The sequence below is a fragment of the Hemiscyllium ocellatum genome, chromosome 23 (assembly GCF_020745735.1).
Source record: "Hemiscyllium ocellatum isolate sHemOce1 chromosome 23, sHemOce1.pat.X.cur, whole genome shotgun sequence".
Lineage (NCBI taxonomy): Eukaryota > Metazoa > Chordata > Chondrichthyes > Orectolobiformes > Hemiscylliidae > Hemiscyllium > Hemiscyllium ocellatum.
In genome coordinates this window covers 16265966-16282010 of record NC_083423.1, presented here as the reverse complement: position 1 = coordinate 16282010, position 16045 = coordinate 16265966, and the positions used below count along the sequence as shown (strand labels likewise).

The 16045-nt window shown below is 41.4% G+C and overlaps 1 protein-coding gene across 1 annotated transcript in view; it reads right to left on the bottom strand.

The window, feature by feature from the left end:
- Nucleotides 1-3305: 3305 nt before the first annotated feature.
- Nucleotides 3306-16045, bottom strand: part of lrguk (leucine-rich repeats and guanylate kinase domain containing) — a 128434-nt gene continuing 115694 nt past the window's right edge. Inside the window, exons 13-15 of the mRNA XM_060842526.1 lie at nucleotides 8775-8888; nucleotides 5859-6060; nucleotides 3306-3463 (exon numbers count right to left, since the gene is read on the bottom strand). Coding sequence (XP_060698509.1) covers nucleotides 3306-3463; nucleotides 5859-6060; nucleotides 8775-8888 — 474 coding nt within the window. The remainder of the gene's footprint in view (nucleotides 3464-5858; nucleotides 6061-8774; nucleotides 8889-16045) is intronic.

Sequence of the window (16045 nt, the reverse complement as noted above, 5' to 3'; positions counted from 1 at the left end):
AAATAGCAGGAGAACTTAACAAGTACTTTGCTTCAGTTTTCACAGTGGAAGACATGAGTAATATCCCAACAATTAAAGGGAGTTAGGAGGCTGAGTTGAGTATGGTTGCCATTACAAAAGAGAGAGTGCTAGAAAAGTTAAAAAGTCTTAAAATTGATAAATCTCCTGGCCCCAATGGGATACACCCTAGAGTTCTGAGTGAGGTGGCTGAGGAAATAGCTGAGGCATTGGTTGACATCTTTCAAGAGTCACTGGAGTCAGGAAAGGTCCCGGATGATTGGAAGATGGCTGTTGTAACCCCCTTGTTCAAGAAAGGATCAAGACAAAAGATGGAAAATTATAGGCCAATTAGCTTAACCTCGGTTGTTGGTAAAATTCTAGAATCCATCATTAAGGATGAGGTTTCTAAATTCTTAGAAGAGCAGAGTCTGATTAGAACAAGTCAACATGGATTTAGTAAGGGGAGGTCATGCCTGACAAACCTATTGGAATTCTTTGAAGAGGTGACAAGTAGGTTAGACCAGGGAAACCCAGTGGATGTGGTCTATCTAGACTTTCAAAAGGCCTTTGATAAGGTGCCACACGGGAGGCTGCTGAGCAAGGTGAGGGCCCATGGTGTTCGAGGTGAGCTGCTGGGATGGATTGAGGATTGGCTGTCTAACAGAAGGCAGAGAGTTGGGATAAAAGGTTCTTTTTTGGAATGGCAGCCGGTGACGAGCGGTGTCCCGCAGGGTTCAGTGTTGGGGCCACAGCTATATTAATGATTTGGATGAGGGGACTGGAGGCATTCTAGCGAAGTTTGCACATGATACGAAGTTAGGTGGACAGGCAGGTAGTACTGAGGAAGTGGGGAGGCTACAGAAGGATCTAGACAGTTTGGGAGAGTGGTCCAGGAAATGGCTGATGGAATTCAACGTGAGCAAGTGCGAGGTCTTGCACTTTGGCAAAAAGAATAAAAGCATAGACTACTTTCTAAATGGTGAGAAAATTAGTAAAGCCAAAGTACAAAGGAATCTGGGAGTGCTAGTCGAGGATTCTCTAAAGGTAAACATGCAGGTTGAGTCCGTGATTAAGAAAGCGAATGCAATGTTGTCACTTATCTCAAGAGGGCTGGAATATAAAAGCAGAGATGTGCTACTGAGACTTTATAAAGCTCTGGTTAGGCCCCATTTGGAGTACTGTGTCCAGTTTTGGTCCCCACACCTCAGGAAGGACATACTGGCACTGGAACGTGTCCAGCGGAAATTCACATGGATGATCCCTGGAATGGTAGGTCTAACATATGAGGAACGGCTGAGGATCCTGGAATTGTATTCATTGGCGTTTAGAAGATTAAGGTGAGACTTAATAGAGACGTACAAGATAATACATGGCTTGGAAAGGGTGGACGCTAGGAAATTGTTTCCATTAGGCGAGGAGACTAGGACCTGTGGACACAGCCTTAGAATTAGAGGGGGTCAATTCAGAACAGAAATGCGGAGACATTTCTTCCACCAGAGGGTGGTGGGCCTGTGGAATTCATTGCCACGGAGTGCAGTGGAGGCCGGGACGCTAAATGTCTTCAAGGCAGAGATTGATAGATTCTTGTTGTCTCAAGGAATTAAGGGCTACGGGGAGAACGCTGGTAAGTGGAGTTGAAATGCCCATCAGCCATGATTGAATGGAGGAGTGGACTCGATGGGCCAAATGGCCTTACTTCCACTCCTATGTCTTGTCTTAAGTAGGATCTTCGAACAATTTTGGTACAACAAACAAGGGCAGCCGTTACAGAATTAATGATAGGGCTTGGGTATGTAGAACAGAGGGACGAGGAGTTCAGGTGCACAATTCTTTGAAGTTTGCGTCACGTGTAGCCAGGGTGGTTAAAAAAGCATTTGGCACGCTTGCCTTCATTGCTCAGTCCTTTGTGTATAGGAATTGGGAAATCATGTTGAAGTTGCACAGTACATTGATGAGGCCTCTTCTGGAATACTGTGTCTAGTTCTGATTATCCATTATAGGAAAATATTAAAAAGCTGGAGGGCATTTGGGAGAGATTTACCAGGATGTTGCCGGGTATGGAAGGATTGAGTTATAAAGAAAGGCTGGAGAGGCTGGGACTTTTTTCACTGGAGTATAGGAGGTTGAGAGGTGATCTTATAAAAGTTTGCAAAATAATGAGGAGGAAAGATAGAGTTAATGATAGTTGGCCTTTCCCTAAGATGTTGGTTTTCAGGACTGGGTAAATTCAGTAAAGAGATTAGGGGCAAATTGTTTACACAAAGGGTAGTTTGTGCATTGAATAAACTTCCTGAGGAAGTGATGGATGTGGGTACAATTACAACATTTAAAAGACATTTGGATAAGTACATGAATCGGAAAGGTTTAAACGATATGGGCCGGGAGCAGGCAGGTGGAACCAGTTTAGTTTGGGATTATGTTTTGCATGGGCTGGTTAGATCGAAGGTTCTGTTTCTGTGCTGCATGACCCTATAAGAGCTGGGTAAGTAGTTTTGTTTGAGACCTAAGGCCCCTGGGAAATGTAGGAGTAGATTCAAGTAAATGCTGAATGGAATGTGATGATTTCTATGCTATTGGAGCAAAGAACAATGCATAGGCTAAAGTTGAATAGCAGAGGTTAAGGATATTTTAATATTGTAAAGATTTGTTTAATTACCTTTGTGAGTTGAGGAGAAAGAACTACAAAACTAGCTTTCCTTCATGAGATCAGAATACTTACATACAATGGCTATATTATGGCAAAAAAAAGCTTGTATATTATTACATGACAGGCAACCTGCATTTAGGGCTATAAATTGGATTGACAATATCTTTAGCAATATCATATCAGCTCTGCAAGACCCATGCACCAAATGTTAGCAATCTATTGGAGGAAGCATAATTGAGTTCCACCCTCAGGTGATTGTCTGTGAAGTTTACAAGTTCTCCCCTTGTCTGTGTGGGTTTCCTCTGGGTGCTCCAATTTCCACTCACACTCAAAAGATGTGTAGGTCAGGTGGATTGGCATGCTAAATTGTCAATTGCATCCAGGGATATATAGGTTAAGTGGATTAGCTGTAGTAAGTACAGGGTTACAGGCATAGGGTAGGTAAAGAGGGTAGGTGTGGACTTGATAGGCCAAATGGGCTGCTTCCACATTGTAGGGATTCATAGAATCCTTATAATGTGGAAACAGGCCTTTTGGCCCAATAAGTCCACACTGACCCTCCAAAAAGTAACCCACCCAGACCTAATGTTGCATTTCTGTCATTGAAAATTGCAACTATAGAAATGCAACATTAGCAATTTGTTACTGCAAAACCCACCTATCTATCAGCATTCTGAAATTCCAGCACACACTCACCAGGTGCCTGCCATTCGTCCCCATTCATAGCTTCGTCTTCGTCATCACTTTTTTGGCATTTGAGATTCAGGTACTCACGGAGCAGCTGGCTCAGCTGCAAGTATGCCTGCATAAGGTCATCTGCACATAAAAGAAGTAAAAAAAGAGGTGTAAACACAGTTACTTTAACTCTTTGAGGGCTCTAGCAGAATTTAAAGCAATGAAATTTGACATAGGTGATTGTGTTCAGCTGTTTGCCAAGTTATATTCCTCACAGTTATGTGTCGATTTTTATTTCTTCTTTAGAAGTTACATGCTATTGTTTGAAACAAATAATGTGTATATTTTAATAATTATGCCAAAGATAGTTTGAACTGACAACATTGAGGAACTGGAGAGCTTTAAAAAAATGAATGCAGTGTTATCATCTAGTAGGGTCTGGCAGTGATGCCTGAGGTCAAATGGAACCAGGGAAAGGTGATGCTTATATGTTTATGGAAGTGAGAACTTGATTGAGTATATATTCATGAGAAACAAGTAATCAGTATTATTGGAGTCGATGGCTTATGAATAAAACTATAATAAGAAAAACAAATGCCTGTACTTTGTATAACCCAAAATCCCTGGTTTTAGTAGCACAAGAATGAGGAAAATCATTGTTGTGGAAAGCATGATATATTTCTGAAAAGGCAATATATCAGCATTAAAAATCATAATTAGAATATAAAAACGTAATAAGTAAGAGCAAGAATAGGCAATTTCACCCCCTTGAGCCTGATCCACTATTCAGCAGGATCTTGGCTGAACTCATCTCAACTTCAACTCCACTTTCCTGCCTGTTCTCCGTAAATCCTTAGACCCATTGCTAATTAAAAACCTCTCTATTTCCTTCTTAAATTTGCTCAACATCTCAGCATCCACTGTTTTCTAGGGTATAGAATTCCACAGATTCATGACCCAAACAGTTATTGGCTAAATAAGTCATGAAATAACTGGATGTAGGTTTTCTTGATGAGCTTGAAGGTTCATTTTTCAGACATTTCATCACCATACTAGGCAACATCTTCAGTGAGCCCCTGGACACAGCACTGCTGCTGTTTCCTGTTTTCTATTTATATGTTAGGGTTTCCTTAGGCTGGTGATGTTATTTCCTGTAGTGATGCCATTTCCTATGATGATGTCATTTCCTGTTAATTTTCTTAGGGGGTCCAAATCAATGTGTTTGTTGATAGAGTTCCGGTTGGAATGCCATGCTTCTAGGAATTCTGGTGTGTGTCTCTGTTTGACTTGTCCTAGGATGGATGTGTTGTCCCAGTTAAAGTGGTGTCCTTCCTTATCTCTATGTAAGGATACTAGTGAGAGAGGGTCATTTTTTTTGTGTTGTTTTACATACAGATAAGGAAGGACACCACTTCGACTGGGCCAACACATCCATCCTAGGACAAGCCAAACAGAGACACGCACGAGAAAGACCTTTACAGACTCCCAGCTGCATCACAGCTATATCATTATAAGAATATTCATCATCAAAATCTGTCTGTTGCTATAAGTTTCATTCATTTTCACCTGCAGGTGGATATTTAACAAACGTCCAAAGTTAGAAGACTGAATTGTATGCACATGGTCCTCATATCAATTATTACATACACTGTAAGGGAAGAAATTCTATAGTCTTGATTGAAGCTTTCTCGTTTTGTACGTATGTCTTCTCCAGAGATGAGGGGGCAAGGGGAGGAATATCTAATTCAGCTTCCTATTTCCAAAGGAGACAATCATCCCAGGCAATAGTTATAGGTCGAGTCCTGGTATAAGGGTATTCACCCTGTCATTCAGTAAATAATTAACAGATAGCATCTATGATTAAAAAATATAATGTGCATTTTTTTCAAAATTAAAATTTAACTCAGTTATGCCTCCATAATGTAAAATTTATAATTTAATACTGTTGTGAAAATGTGCAGATCTGCAACCCAGTTTTGGTTGGTTATCAATTGAGGCCTGAGGAAAAAAATTCTGTCGGTGAAATGGAGACCCTGCTGGGGAATAGATGGGAAACAACTAAATAAAATAAATTATATTTTGAGAAAATGAAAAGTAAAGGATTTCATTAAAGTACATATTAACTCTGAGGCTGCTTGTGTTTCCGTGATGACTGATAAATGCCAAAGTAATAGAAGTGAGACAAACCCAACAGATAAAATGGCAATCAGGAGTTTGAAAGAACTAAAATAGAAACAGAAATTGCTGGTGAACTCAGCTGATCTGGCAGCAACTGTGGGGAGAAAGTAGAGAAATGTTTTGAGTCCCAATGACTCTTCATCAGACTCTGAAGAGCCAGTCGACTCAAAACGTTAACTCTGATTTCACCCCACAGAAGTTGCCAGACGTGCTAAGTTTCATCAGCGATTTCTGCTTTTGTTTCAGATCTCCAGCATCCCACAGTTCTTTGTTTTAATTTGAAAGAACCACTTTGGTGCAAATACTGTTCATGAGTGAATCTTTCCAATAATCAGGTAACAAAGATCAAGTCCCTTACCGCTATTAATAACAGCATCAAAGTATCCTGGGTGATCCTGATTCATGCTGATATATGTATCAACTCTGGATACAGCAAAATCAATTTGCGATTGGTCATACAGCCCTCTTAATAGTAATCTTTTCCTGTGCTTTTCTTTTCTCATTGGGATCAGCAAAATGTATCGAGGCTCAAAATATGTCTTCTTCAAGCTGTGTACTCCCTATTCAATGATGAAATTAGAAACAAATTACAGCAATGTTATTTTCCTATTCTAGTCATTACTCAGCTTTCCTGTCGATGCATTTTTCACAAGAAATGTGGAAGGGAAACTAAATTAAGACAGCTATGTATAGTGCCTCATAGCACCTTTATGAAACTGGCAGATTGATGTGGAACAAGTTTGGAACACTGCTCATGCTTCCACCAGAGCCATAGTGGAATCCACCAACGGCCTCCTTAATATGAGGTTTCAATGCTTGCACAGCTCTGGCGAAGACTGTGATACAGCCCAGAAAAGATGTGATGCATTGTTGTGGCATGCAGTGCCCTTCACACCTCGGAATGACAAAAGAGGGATGTCCTGGATGCAGAAGAAATGGGGCTCAATGGCAATCTTCTGAAGATGGAAACTAGAATAAGGTTCAAGAAATTTGAGAAGAACCATCCAAAACACCATGTCACAGCAATGTATTGGTGAGCAGAGAGAACCTCATAGAAAACTGTTTTCAGAAAGAATCAATTGGGTTTTGACCTTGATTAATTGTTGAGGATTCACTAATTAGTCTTAGAAGCAGCTCCTGCTTAGTGCAAAGAATATACAGTCCTTGTCATTGTTGCAGTCATTCTTCTGTGGTGCTGAATAAATGCTTTATTATCAATCTATGCTTGATATCTTTGGGTGTTCCCACTTTCAAGTCTACACATTAAATGTCCTACTGGTCATTAAGGAAGAAGCAGCAGTCAGTGAGTGGATGAACTTTCCTTCCACAACACAAAGTTTGATAGTTATGCGATGAAGTCTCTCAAATAGTGCAGGCAGGCCAAGAGAAGTTCTTTAGGATCTCTTTTTGACTCTTCCATTATTGGTAACCTTCAATTGTCAGATTGCAAATGAACTGAAAAGTTATTCTGAAATGTTTGATAAGCCTGCAGGGCAGCACCTAATGCACATGAGGAAGCACTTTGCGCAGCTTAATCGTTGGAGCTCCTTTCATTTTTGAGAGTCTGGAAAAGCTACATCTATCACCAGATAACCAGATCTGACAGAAAAAATGATGCTATTAGCAGGCATTTTAAGAGTCTGAATCAGGATATATTTACAAAAGTGCTGTTTTTTTCCCATGTATTTTTCTTCCCTTATTTTTTATTTTTCTTCCTCTCCTTTCCATCACCTCTGAATATAATCCTGACCTCTGCAGCTAGAATGGAGGGGATTTGTTCTTGAATTGGCCTTGATGGTTTGGAATATTTGGACAGCTTACCCTGGTGTTGTTCAGTTTAACAGACCCTTGCCTGCTGAGATGTTTCTTCTCAGAGACAGGCCTATCCTCCTTGGCCAGGCAGACAAAATGGGGCAGGGGAAGGAGTGACTTGGCATCAATGTGTGATTTAAGGAATATAATTTATACATATTTTAATAATATCGTTTATTTTTGAGTTTGGATTATTAAATTTGAACTAATGGTATCTGAGTTTTCAGTGTGACTGAAGTGGTTTAATGACTAACTTGTAAGTATTTTTGTAGCCATGGTGATTTCTTTTAAAACAGGCATGAAAGAAAGAAATCTGGAAAAACAATTCCAGAAGAGCAATGGAAAGTTACATTTTTAAACCATTGCAATTCACTTGGTATATGTGTACCCTGGTAGAGAGGGAGTTTTGTGCTACATGACAATTTGTGTTGCATGACCAATTTCTCAAATCATCATTTTTATATGTGTATTGAGTATATTAGCATTGTGAATGATAGCTCCAACTGCTTATAGAATGGAAATGTTTGCTGACATAAGGAATTGATTGAAGAAATTTCAATGTATTGTGTCACTTTGTCAATTATGTCAATAGTGACATCATTAATAGCCACATAACTTTATTTTTTGTCAGAATGCCTCCTGAGGTATGGCCATGATTGATACCAGAAACATTGGCATGAAGATGAAAAGGAGAGAGGTAGAAATTGTCACCAAGTAATAGATGGACAGGCTTAGGGTGATTGAGCAAATCAGGAGTGATGGGGATGAGGAGATCACCATAGCTAGCCCTGGGGGCAATGGTTGATCAAAGACATCTTCATGGAGGCTGTTGTGGTGCAGTTCCTATCACTGGGCCAGGAGACCCAGGTTCAAGTCCCACTTACTTCAGAGATCTGTTATAACACATCTGAACAGGTTGATTTTTAAAAATCTACAAATACAGCACATGGGCTCTTGAGGTACAGTGATAGTGTCTCCATTTCTGAGCTAGGAGGTGCAAGTTCAAGTCACACCTGATCCAGTGTGTGTGGCATAATGTATTTCAACAGATTGATTAAAAATATCTATAAATAAAATGTAAGAGCACATTTGACACAGTGGTGTATCCCTGCCAAAACACAAGTCTCAGATTTTTATACTTCTAATCCATCCTATGATTCAGTGGCCTGCTTAATCTATCTTCACTTATTAAATTAAGCTTCAATCTCTGTCAGCTCTTAGGCAGCTTGATGTCAGATATCAGCTTGCAGTACAGCAAAATTCTATGGAAGGTAATAAATACAACAAAGATTTTCTTTCCTGTTTGACACTGTATAAAATATTTGTAATGATAAAACACTGTTTACCATGCAGAATACATACCCTTATATTCCTCCTGATGGGATTTAGTATCCATCACTACCAGAGTCTATCATTCACAAAGCAGCCAATAAAGCCATTAAAATATAACCATAACATTTACCTCAAGTTCCATGTGAGTACAGCAGGCTAAACCCTCTCTGGCGACAGCTTCTAATGCATCTCTGCTGAGTCCGAAATAATGTCCATTGTACTTTATTGTCTCAATAAATTTCCCCTGTACAAAAGGACAAAAAGGTCCTAATGGAATTGGCAGCCATCATTTCAATGCATTACAAAAGTACATGAAATGGTAGTGAGTAATCAAAACTGCCTACTTTGTTGAAAAAATATTCCTGGAGCAATATACTTCTTAATTTACTGATGCAATGTTTTCCAGAAAGATTTCCATCAATGTATCAACATTAGAAGAAGATGCATCAATTTACTTAAACACCGTATTTTATCATCTAATATTATCATCAGAATCATTTCTGAGGCAAATATATTTATACTATGGAACAGGTTTAAGATACCCCAGCACAAAAAGACATTAAATCATAACAGTGTTCTTTGATCAGATTCAACCATGATCTCGCTGAATGGCAAAACTGGTTTCAGAGGCAACTTAGCTGAGTCCTGTTTCTATGACATTGCACCATAAAAAAATTTGTCTTGGACTATTGCATCCCCAGCGGCACTGAAACAGTGCAGATGATTATAGGGTAAAAGTTCAGCAACCAGCTCTGTTTTAAATTGAGGTAAAAACAATGACTGCAGATGCTGGAAACCAGAGTCTAGATTAGAGTGGTGCTGGAAAAGCGCAGCAGTTCAGGCAGCATCCGAGGAGCAGTAAAATCGATGTTTCGGTCAAAAGCCCTTCATCAGGAATACAGGCAGGGTGGCTGAAGGGTGTAGAGATAAGTGAGAGGAGGGTGGGGGTGGGGAGAAAGTAGCATAGAGTACATGGGGACAGTGTTGAGCTGGAAGTTTGGAACTAGGGTGAAGTGGGGGAAGGGGAAATGAGGACACTGTTGAAGTCCACATTGATGCCCTGGGGTTGAAGTGTTCCGAGATGGATGATTTGGTTTATTCTGTCCTTGTTATGGTTAGAGGGGTGTGCTCACTTTCCACCCTACCCCCCTGGTGCTCACCTTCCACCCTACCCCACTGGTGCTCACCTTCCACCCTACCAACCTTCGCATAAACCAAATCATCCGCTGACATTTCTGCCACCTCCAAATGGACCCCACCACCAGGGATATATTTCCCTCCCCACCCCTTTCTGCCTTCCGCAAAGACCGTTCCCTCCGTGACTACCTGGTCAGGTCCACACCACCCTACAACCCACCCTCCCATCCTGGCACCTTCCCCTGCCACCGCACGAATTGCAAAACCTGCACCCACACCTCCTCCCTCACCTCCATCCAAGGCCCTAAAGGAGCCTTCCACATCCATCAAAGTTTTACCTGCACATCCACCAATATCATTTATTCTATCCGTTGTTCCTGATGCGGTCGCCTCTACATTGGGGAGACTGGACGCCTCCTAGCAGAGCGCTTTATGGAACATCTCCGGGACACCCGCACCAATCAACCACACCGCCCTGTGGCCCAACATTTCAACTCCCCCTCCCACTCTGCCGAGGACATGGAGGTCCTGGGCCTCCTTCACTGCCGCTTCCTCACCACCAGATGCCTGGAGGAAGAACGCCTCACCTTCCGCCTCGGAACACTTCAACCCCAGGGCATCAATATGGACTTCAACAGTTTCCTCATTTCCCCTTCCCCCACTTCACCCTAGTTCCAAACTTCCAGCTCAACACTGTCCCCATGACTTGTCCTACCTGCCTATCTTCTTTTCCACCTATCCACTCCACCCTCCCCCACCAACCTATCACCTTCATCCCCTCCCCCACTCACCTATTGTACTCTACACTCCTTTCTCCCCACCCCCACCCTCCTCTCATTTATCTCTCCACCCTTCAGGCACTTTGCCTGTATTCCTGATGAAGGGCTTTTGCCCGAAATGTTAACTTTACTGCTCCTCGGATGCTGCCTGAACTGCTGTGCTTTTCCAGCACCATTCTAATTTAGACTTTGTTTTCAATTGAATCAATTGGCAGAAATGCAAATCAATGAAGTGCTGTCCTGTCTGTAAACCAATATGGTTCTAAATAGCTAATTCAGTTACATCATAAGGGAATCCTGTGTTGGACTTCCCATGTAGATGTAACAGTCAACAAGGTGCAACAATGCCTCTTCTTCCTCATGTGTCTCTCAAAATGTGGTATGTCAATAAGGACCCTCATCAACTTTTACAGATACATCATAGAAAGCATACTGTTTGGGTGCATCATGGCCTGGTTCAGCAACTGCTCTGCCCCGGATCATAAGAAACTACAGATGGCGGTGTGCACAGCCCAGACCATCATAGAAGCTAACCTCCCATCCATGACTCCATTTACACCTCTCATTGCTGTGAAAAGGCTGCTAATATCATGTAAGATCCATCCCACCCTGGTAATGTCCCCTTACAACCTCTTCCGTCAGGCAGAAGATACAGAACGCACCAGCAGGTTCAAGAACAACTTCTTCCCTGTCATTAGACTGATGAATGGACTGTCAAATAATGTTGATCTTGTTAATGGTGTTCTTGCCTCACACACAGCCTCTGTGGCATAACCCATATGCCTCACTCTAACCAAATTTTTTTAACCTTATGATCTATATGTCCTTGCTTTCTATGATTTGCCTGTACTGTTGAAAGAAGGACATTGACCTTCATGACTCCTCCTTCTCTTTTATATCTCACACTGACTCTATCTCTTCTACAAAAAAACCAATACCCACCAAAGGTCATGCTCGAACACTATGGGTATTGCCTGCAATATCTTCCCTCATTCACTGTCAACCATTCCAATCCACTACACAAATCACCCTATATGCTCTCTGAATTTCCTACTCACTCAGTTGGGACATCTAACCTTTAACCCAACTTCACCAACAGTAAGCTGAGCCACGTATGTTCAACTATCTTGATACCTACCTCTTTCTCATTCCAAAAAGAAAAACATCCAACAATAGGATATAAAAAGTCAAATTAGGCAGTGGGCTGCCCAAAATTTGGCTCTGCACCCCTTACAAGAAGAGGATCACGAACCTGACAGCCCCAAGTGATTGACTGATTACGTGCAAACCCCCTGGTCTGGACTGATGACATTCAAACCCCCTGGTCTGAACTGATTACGTTCAAACCCCCCGGTCTGGACTGATTACGTTCAAACCCCCCGGTCTGGACTGATTACGTTCAAACCCCCTGGTTTGGTTGTGACTTATTGCACAGGTCCTGAAGGTTGCCTCTATTAATTTGACTGAGGACCAATGAAACCATGACAAGTTTCCTAACTTTGTTTCCGCACTAAACGGCAAAGCAATACCACAGTACAGTAAGTTTAATATTCGATTCCTTACAGTGTGGAAACAGGCCCTTCGGCTCAACCAGTCCACACCAACCCTCTGAAGAGTAACCCACCCAGGACCATTTCCCTCCTAACACTAACACTAATGAGCAATTCAGCATGGCCAATTCACCTTGCCTGCACATCTTTGGACTGTGGGAGGAAATCGGAGCACCCGGAGGAAACCCACACAGACAAGGGGAGAATGTATCTCTGGCTCGGCGATACTGTGAGCACCTAGGTAGGATCAAAGTGAGTGGTCAATGAAAGAACAAATGTACAGTCTGAGGTGACAGTGTATGAGCTGGCAGCATGTCCCTGTGTGCAAAGTATACTTGCAGCGGCATTGTAATGATAGCTGCCAGAGAGCTCAACGCATAGCTTTGTAGTACAGAAGCATGCTGTAAGAGAGTTGGAGATTTGCTATGAGACCTCTTAAAGACTGAGACATGTCAGGTGCCAATGTTTGTGTACATGGGTTACATGTGGCTAGTGCCTCTGGACTCTAATGTGAGATTTGGTTCCTGATGTCTCACATGGATGTCCTTCAGAACATGTAGCAAGCTGGAATCACCAGGTGCCTCCTCTGAATTTCATGTTGCAAACTGCTGATGACTAGTTTGCTTCCAGTAAATGGTAGGGTAGAAAGTTGCATGTTGGTGAGGTGAGATTTTTGGTGAATAAAATAATTAACAAACAATAATTCCCTTTAATTGGTAACTCATCACTTCCCAGTGAGAATCTTGATGTCCTTAGCTTAGTTAAAAATTCAATGAGTTGAATGAGTTGGCCTTGGCGTCAAGAAAGGCGTGGACTTCTCACACTATTCCATAAGATTTCTTGCCATAGCCCATATTGTTCAGGCCTCTATAATCTTCTGCAATATATTTTTAGAGTGAAATTTAATTATTTTTGAAACATTTCCCACATCCATCCCTCCACTTTAACACAATAAACAAAGAAGTTCCATCAGTGTGGACTAAATATCATTCACAGAGATGAAAAGGCAGTATGGTAAAACCAATGCAGCTAAAAGGCAGCTGCCATCGTCCTATTGGACCATAGGCAGCTTTGTAATTAGAGAGAAATGACTGGTGGTGTTTCATTTGAGGGTCACCACATCTCAGGCAAGGGGCAAGGTTCAAAGTTTGTGAGAAGATTTGTAGTTTGGGTGTTCGTTGTTGTGGTTCTGTTCGCCGAGCTGGGAATTTGTGTTGCAGATGTTTCGTCCACTCTCTAGGTGACATCCTCAGTGCTTGGGAGCCTCCTGTGCAGCGCTTCTGTGATCTTTCCTCCGGCATTTGTAGTGGTTTGAATCTGCCGCTTCCGGTTGTCAGTTCCAGCTGTCCGTTGCAGTGGTCGGTATATTGGGTCCAGGTCGATGTGCTTATTGATTGAATCTGTGGATGAGTGCCATGCCTCTTGGAATTCCCTGGCTGTTCTCTGTTTGGCTTGTCCTATAATAGTAGTGTTGTCCCAGTCAAATTCATGTTGCTTGTCATCTGCGTGTGTGGCTACTAAGGATAGCTGGTCATGTCGTTTCGGGGCTAGTTGGTGTTCATGTATGCGGATCGTTAGCTGTCTTTCTGTTTGTCCTATGTAGTGTTTTGCAAGGACTGCACAAACACTACATAGGACAAACAGGAAGACAGCTAACGATCCGCATCCATGAACACCAACTAGCCACGAAACGACACGACCAGCTATCCTTAGTAGCCACACACGGAGATGACAAGCAACATGAATTTGACTGGGACAACACTACTATTATAGGACAAACCAAACAGAGAACTGCCAGGGAATTCCTAGAGGCATGGCACTCATCCACAGATTCAATCAATAAGCACATCGACCTGGACCCAATATACCGACCACTGCAACGGACAGCTGGAACTGATAACCGGAAGCGGCAGATTCAAACCACTACAAATGCCGGAGGAAAGGTCACAGAAGTGCTTCACAGGAGGCTCCCAAGCACTGAGGATGTCACCTAGAGAGTGGACGAAACATCTGCAACACAAATTCCCAGCTCGGCGAACAGAACCACAACAAGGGGCAAGGTTGAAAAGGACAGTTGTTAATGATAACCTCACCTGGTGCAGAAATTGAACCCACATCACTCTACATTGCAAACCAGCTGTCTTGCCAAATGAACTAATCAAACCTCTGTAGCCATCAATAAATTAAAAGAATTTGTTGATGCCATTTTGTGTTTATTTCCTGTTGTTTTTCAGTAAATACTGAGAACGGATGATGTCATTATGACTTACAAGAAATAATGAGCACACAGTATGTCTGAACAGTTTGACAGTTTCAGTTAATATAAATGTTACTCACTTACTTAAGCAGAACCATAAAATCTTTTAAATGGGTACTACTCAATTAGCATTCTTTTTTTTTAATTCACAAGGAAATCAATATCCGTCACAATATGAAACTTTTCTTTTGTTGGGCTTCTCTTGTCGGTATCACAGCAATTCGTAATGGATTTTCTGAACACTAGAGCTATTCCAGATTTACTGAATGAATTGAATTTAAATTTTCAACTTATATGGTAGGATTTGAATTTATTATCTTCATATTATTAGTCTATACCTCTGGATGACTAATCCAATAACATATCCAGTTGTTACTGAACCCATACTGTTGTCATTGAAGAAGCTCACAGCGATGAACATTCTAACTGAAGAGCTTTTACAGCTTAGTGGAATACAAAACACTAAAAACTGTCCTATGTAAATAAAAAGAAAGCAATATATTTCTGATATGCATTGAGCTTTACACTCATTGGAGCAATGAAATATTGCTTTCATTTCCACTTAGACTGTTTTTCAGAGTTACAAGATTACAGCTTTAAATTTAAATAAATAAACAGGCCATTTGACTGACTGACTTGTGTTTGTATTTAGGCTTACAAAGACTTCCTCCCACCTTACTTCATCTAGTCCATCAGTGCATCTGTCTATTCCTCTTTCCCTAATATACTTGCCAGCTTTTCCTTAAAGTCTTTATGCTATCAAGTTTCACTACTTTATGTAATAACAAGTTGCATGTTCTAACAACTCTAGGTGAAAGTATTTCTCCTCGGAGAAAGTGAAGACTGCAGATGCTGGACATCAGAGTTGAGCTCATTCCTGATGAAGGGTTTATGTCCGAAATGTCGATTCTCGTGCTCCTCAAATGCTGCCTGACCTGTTGTGTTATTTCTCTTGACTTTCTTGGTTAGTGCTTAAAATATCTTATATTTAAGGCTGCTAATTTTGTATTCCCCTCAAAAATTATTTCTTACATTTACCTTTATAAGAAAGGACTGCAAGAAAGAGGACAAAGCTTACCTGGGTGATGGGAATGAGGCGATTATCAAAAAATGAAAACAAAAGGGCCAGAGGTGCAGTCGTAGAGTCATACAGCATGGAAAGAGATCCTTTGGTCCAACTGGGGCATGCCAACCAAGTTTCCCAAACTAAACTAGTCCCACTTGCCTGCATATGGATCATATCCCTCTAAATCTTTCCTATGCATGGATATGTGCAAATGTCTTTTAAATGGTGTAACTGTACCTGAATCCATCACTTCCTCTGGCAGTTCATTCCACATAAGAGTCATCCTCTGTGTGAAAAAGTTGCCCCTCAGGTCCCTTTTAAATCTTTCTCCTCTCATCTTAAAACATGCTCCCTAGTTTTGAACTCCCCTACCCTAACAGAAGGCCTTTGCTAATCACCTTATCTATTATAAACCTCTATAAGGTCAACCCTAACTCCTCTTCTCCATTGAAGGAAGTCCAGCCTATCCAGCCTCTTATAACACAAACCTTCCAGTCCCAGCAACATCCTGGTAGTAACTCTTTTCTGAAACCTTTCCAATATAATAATATCCTTTCTATAACAGGGACCACAACTGTACAAAGTGCCCCAAAAGTGACCTCACCAACATCC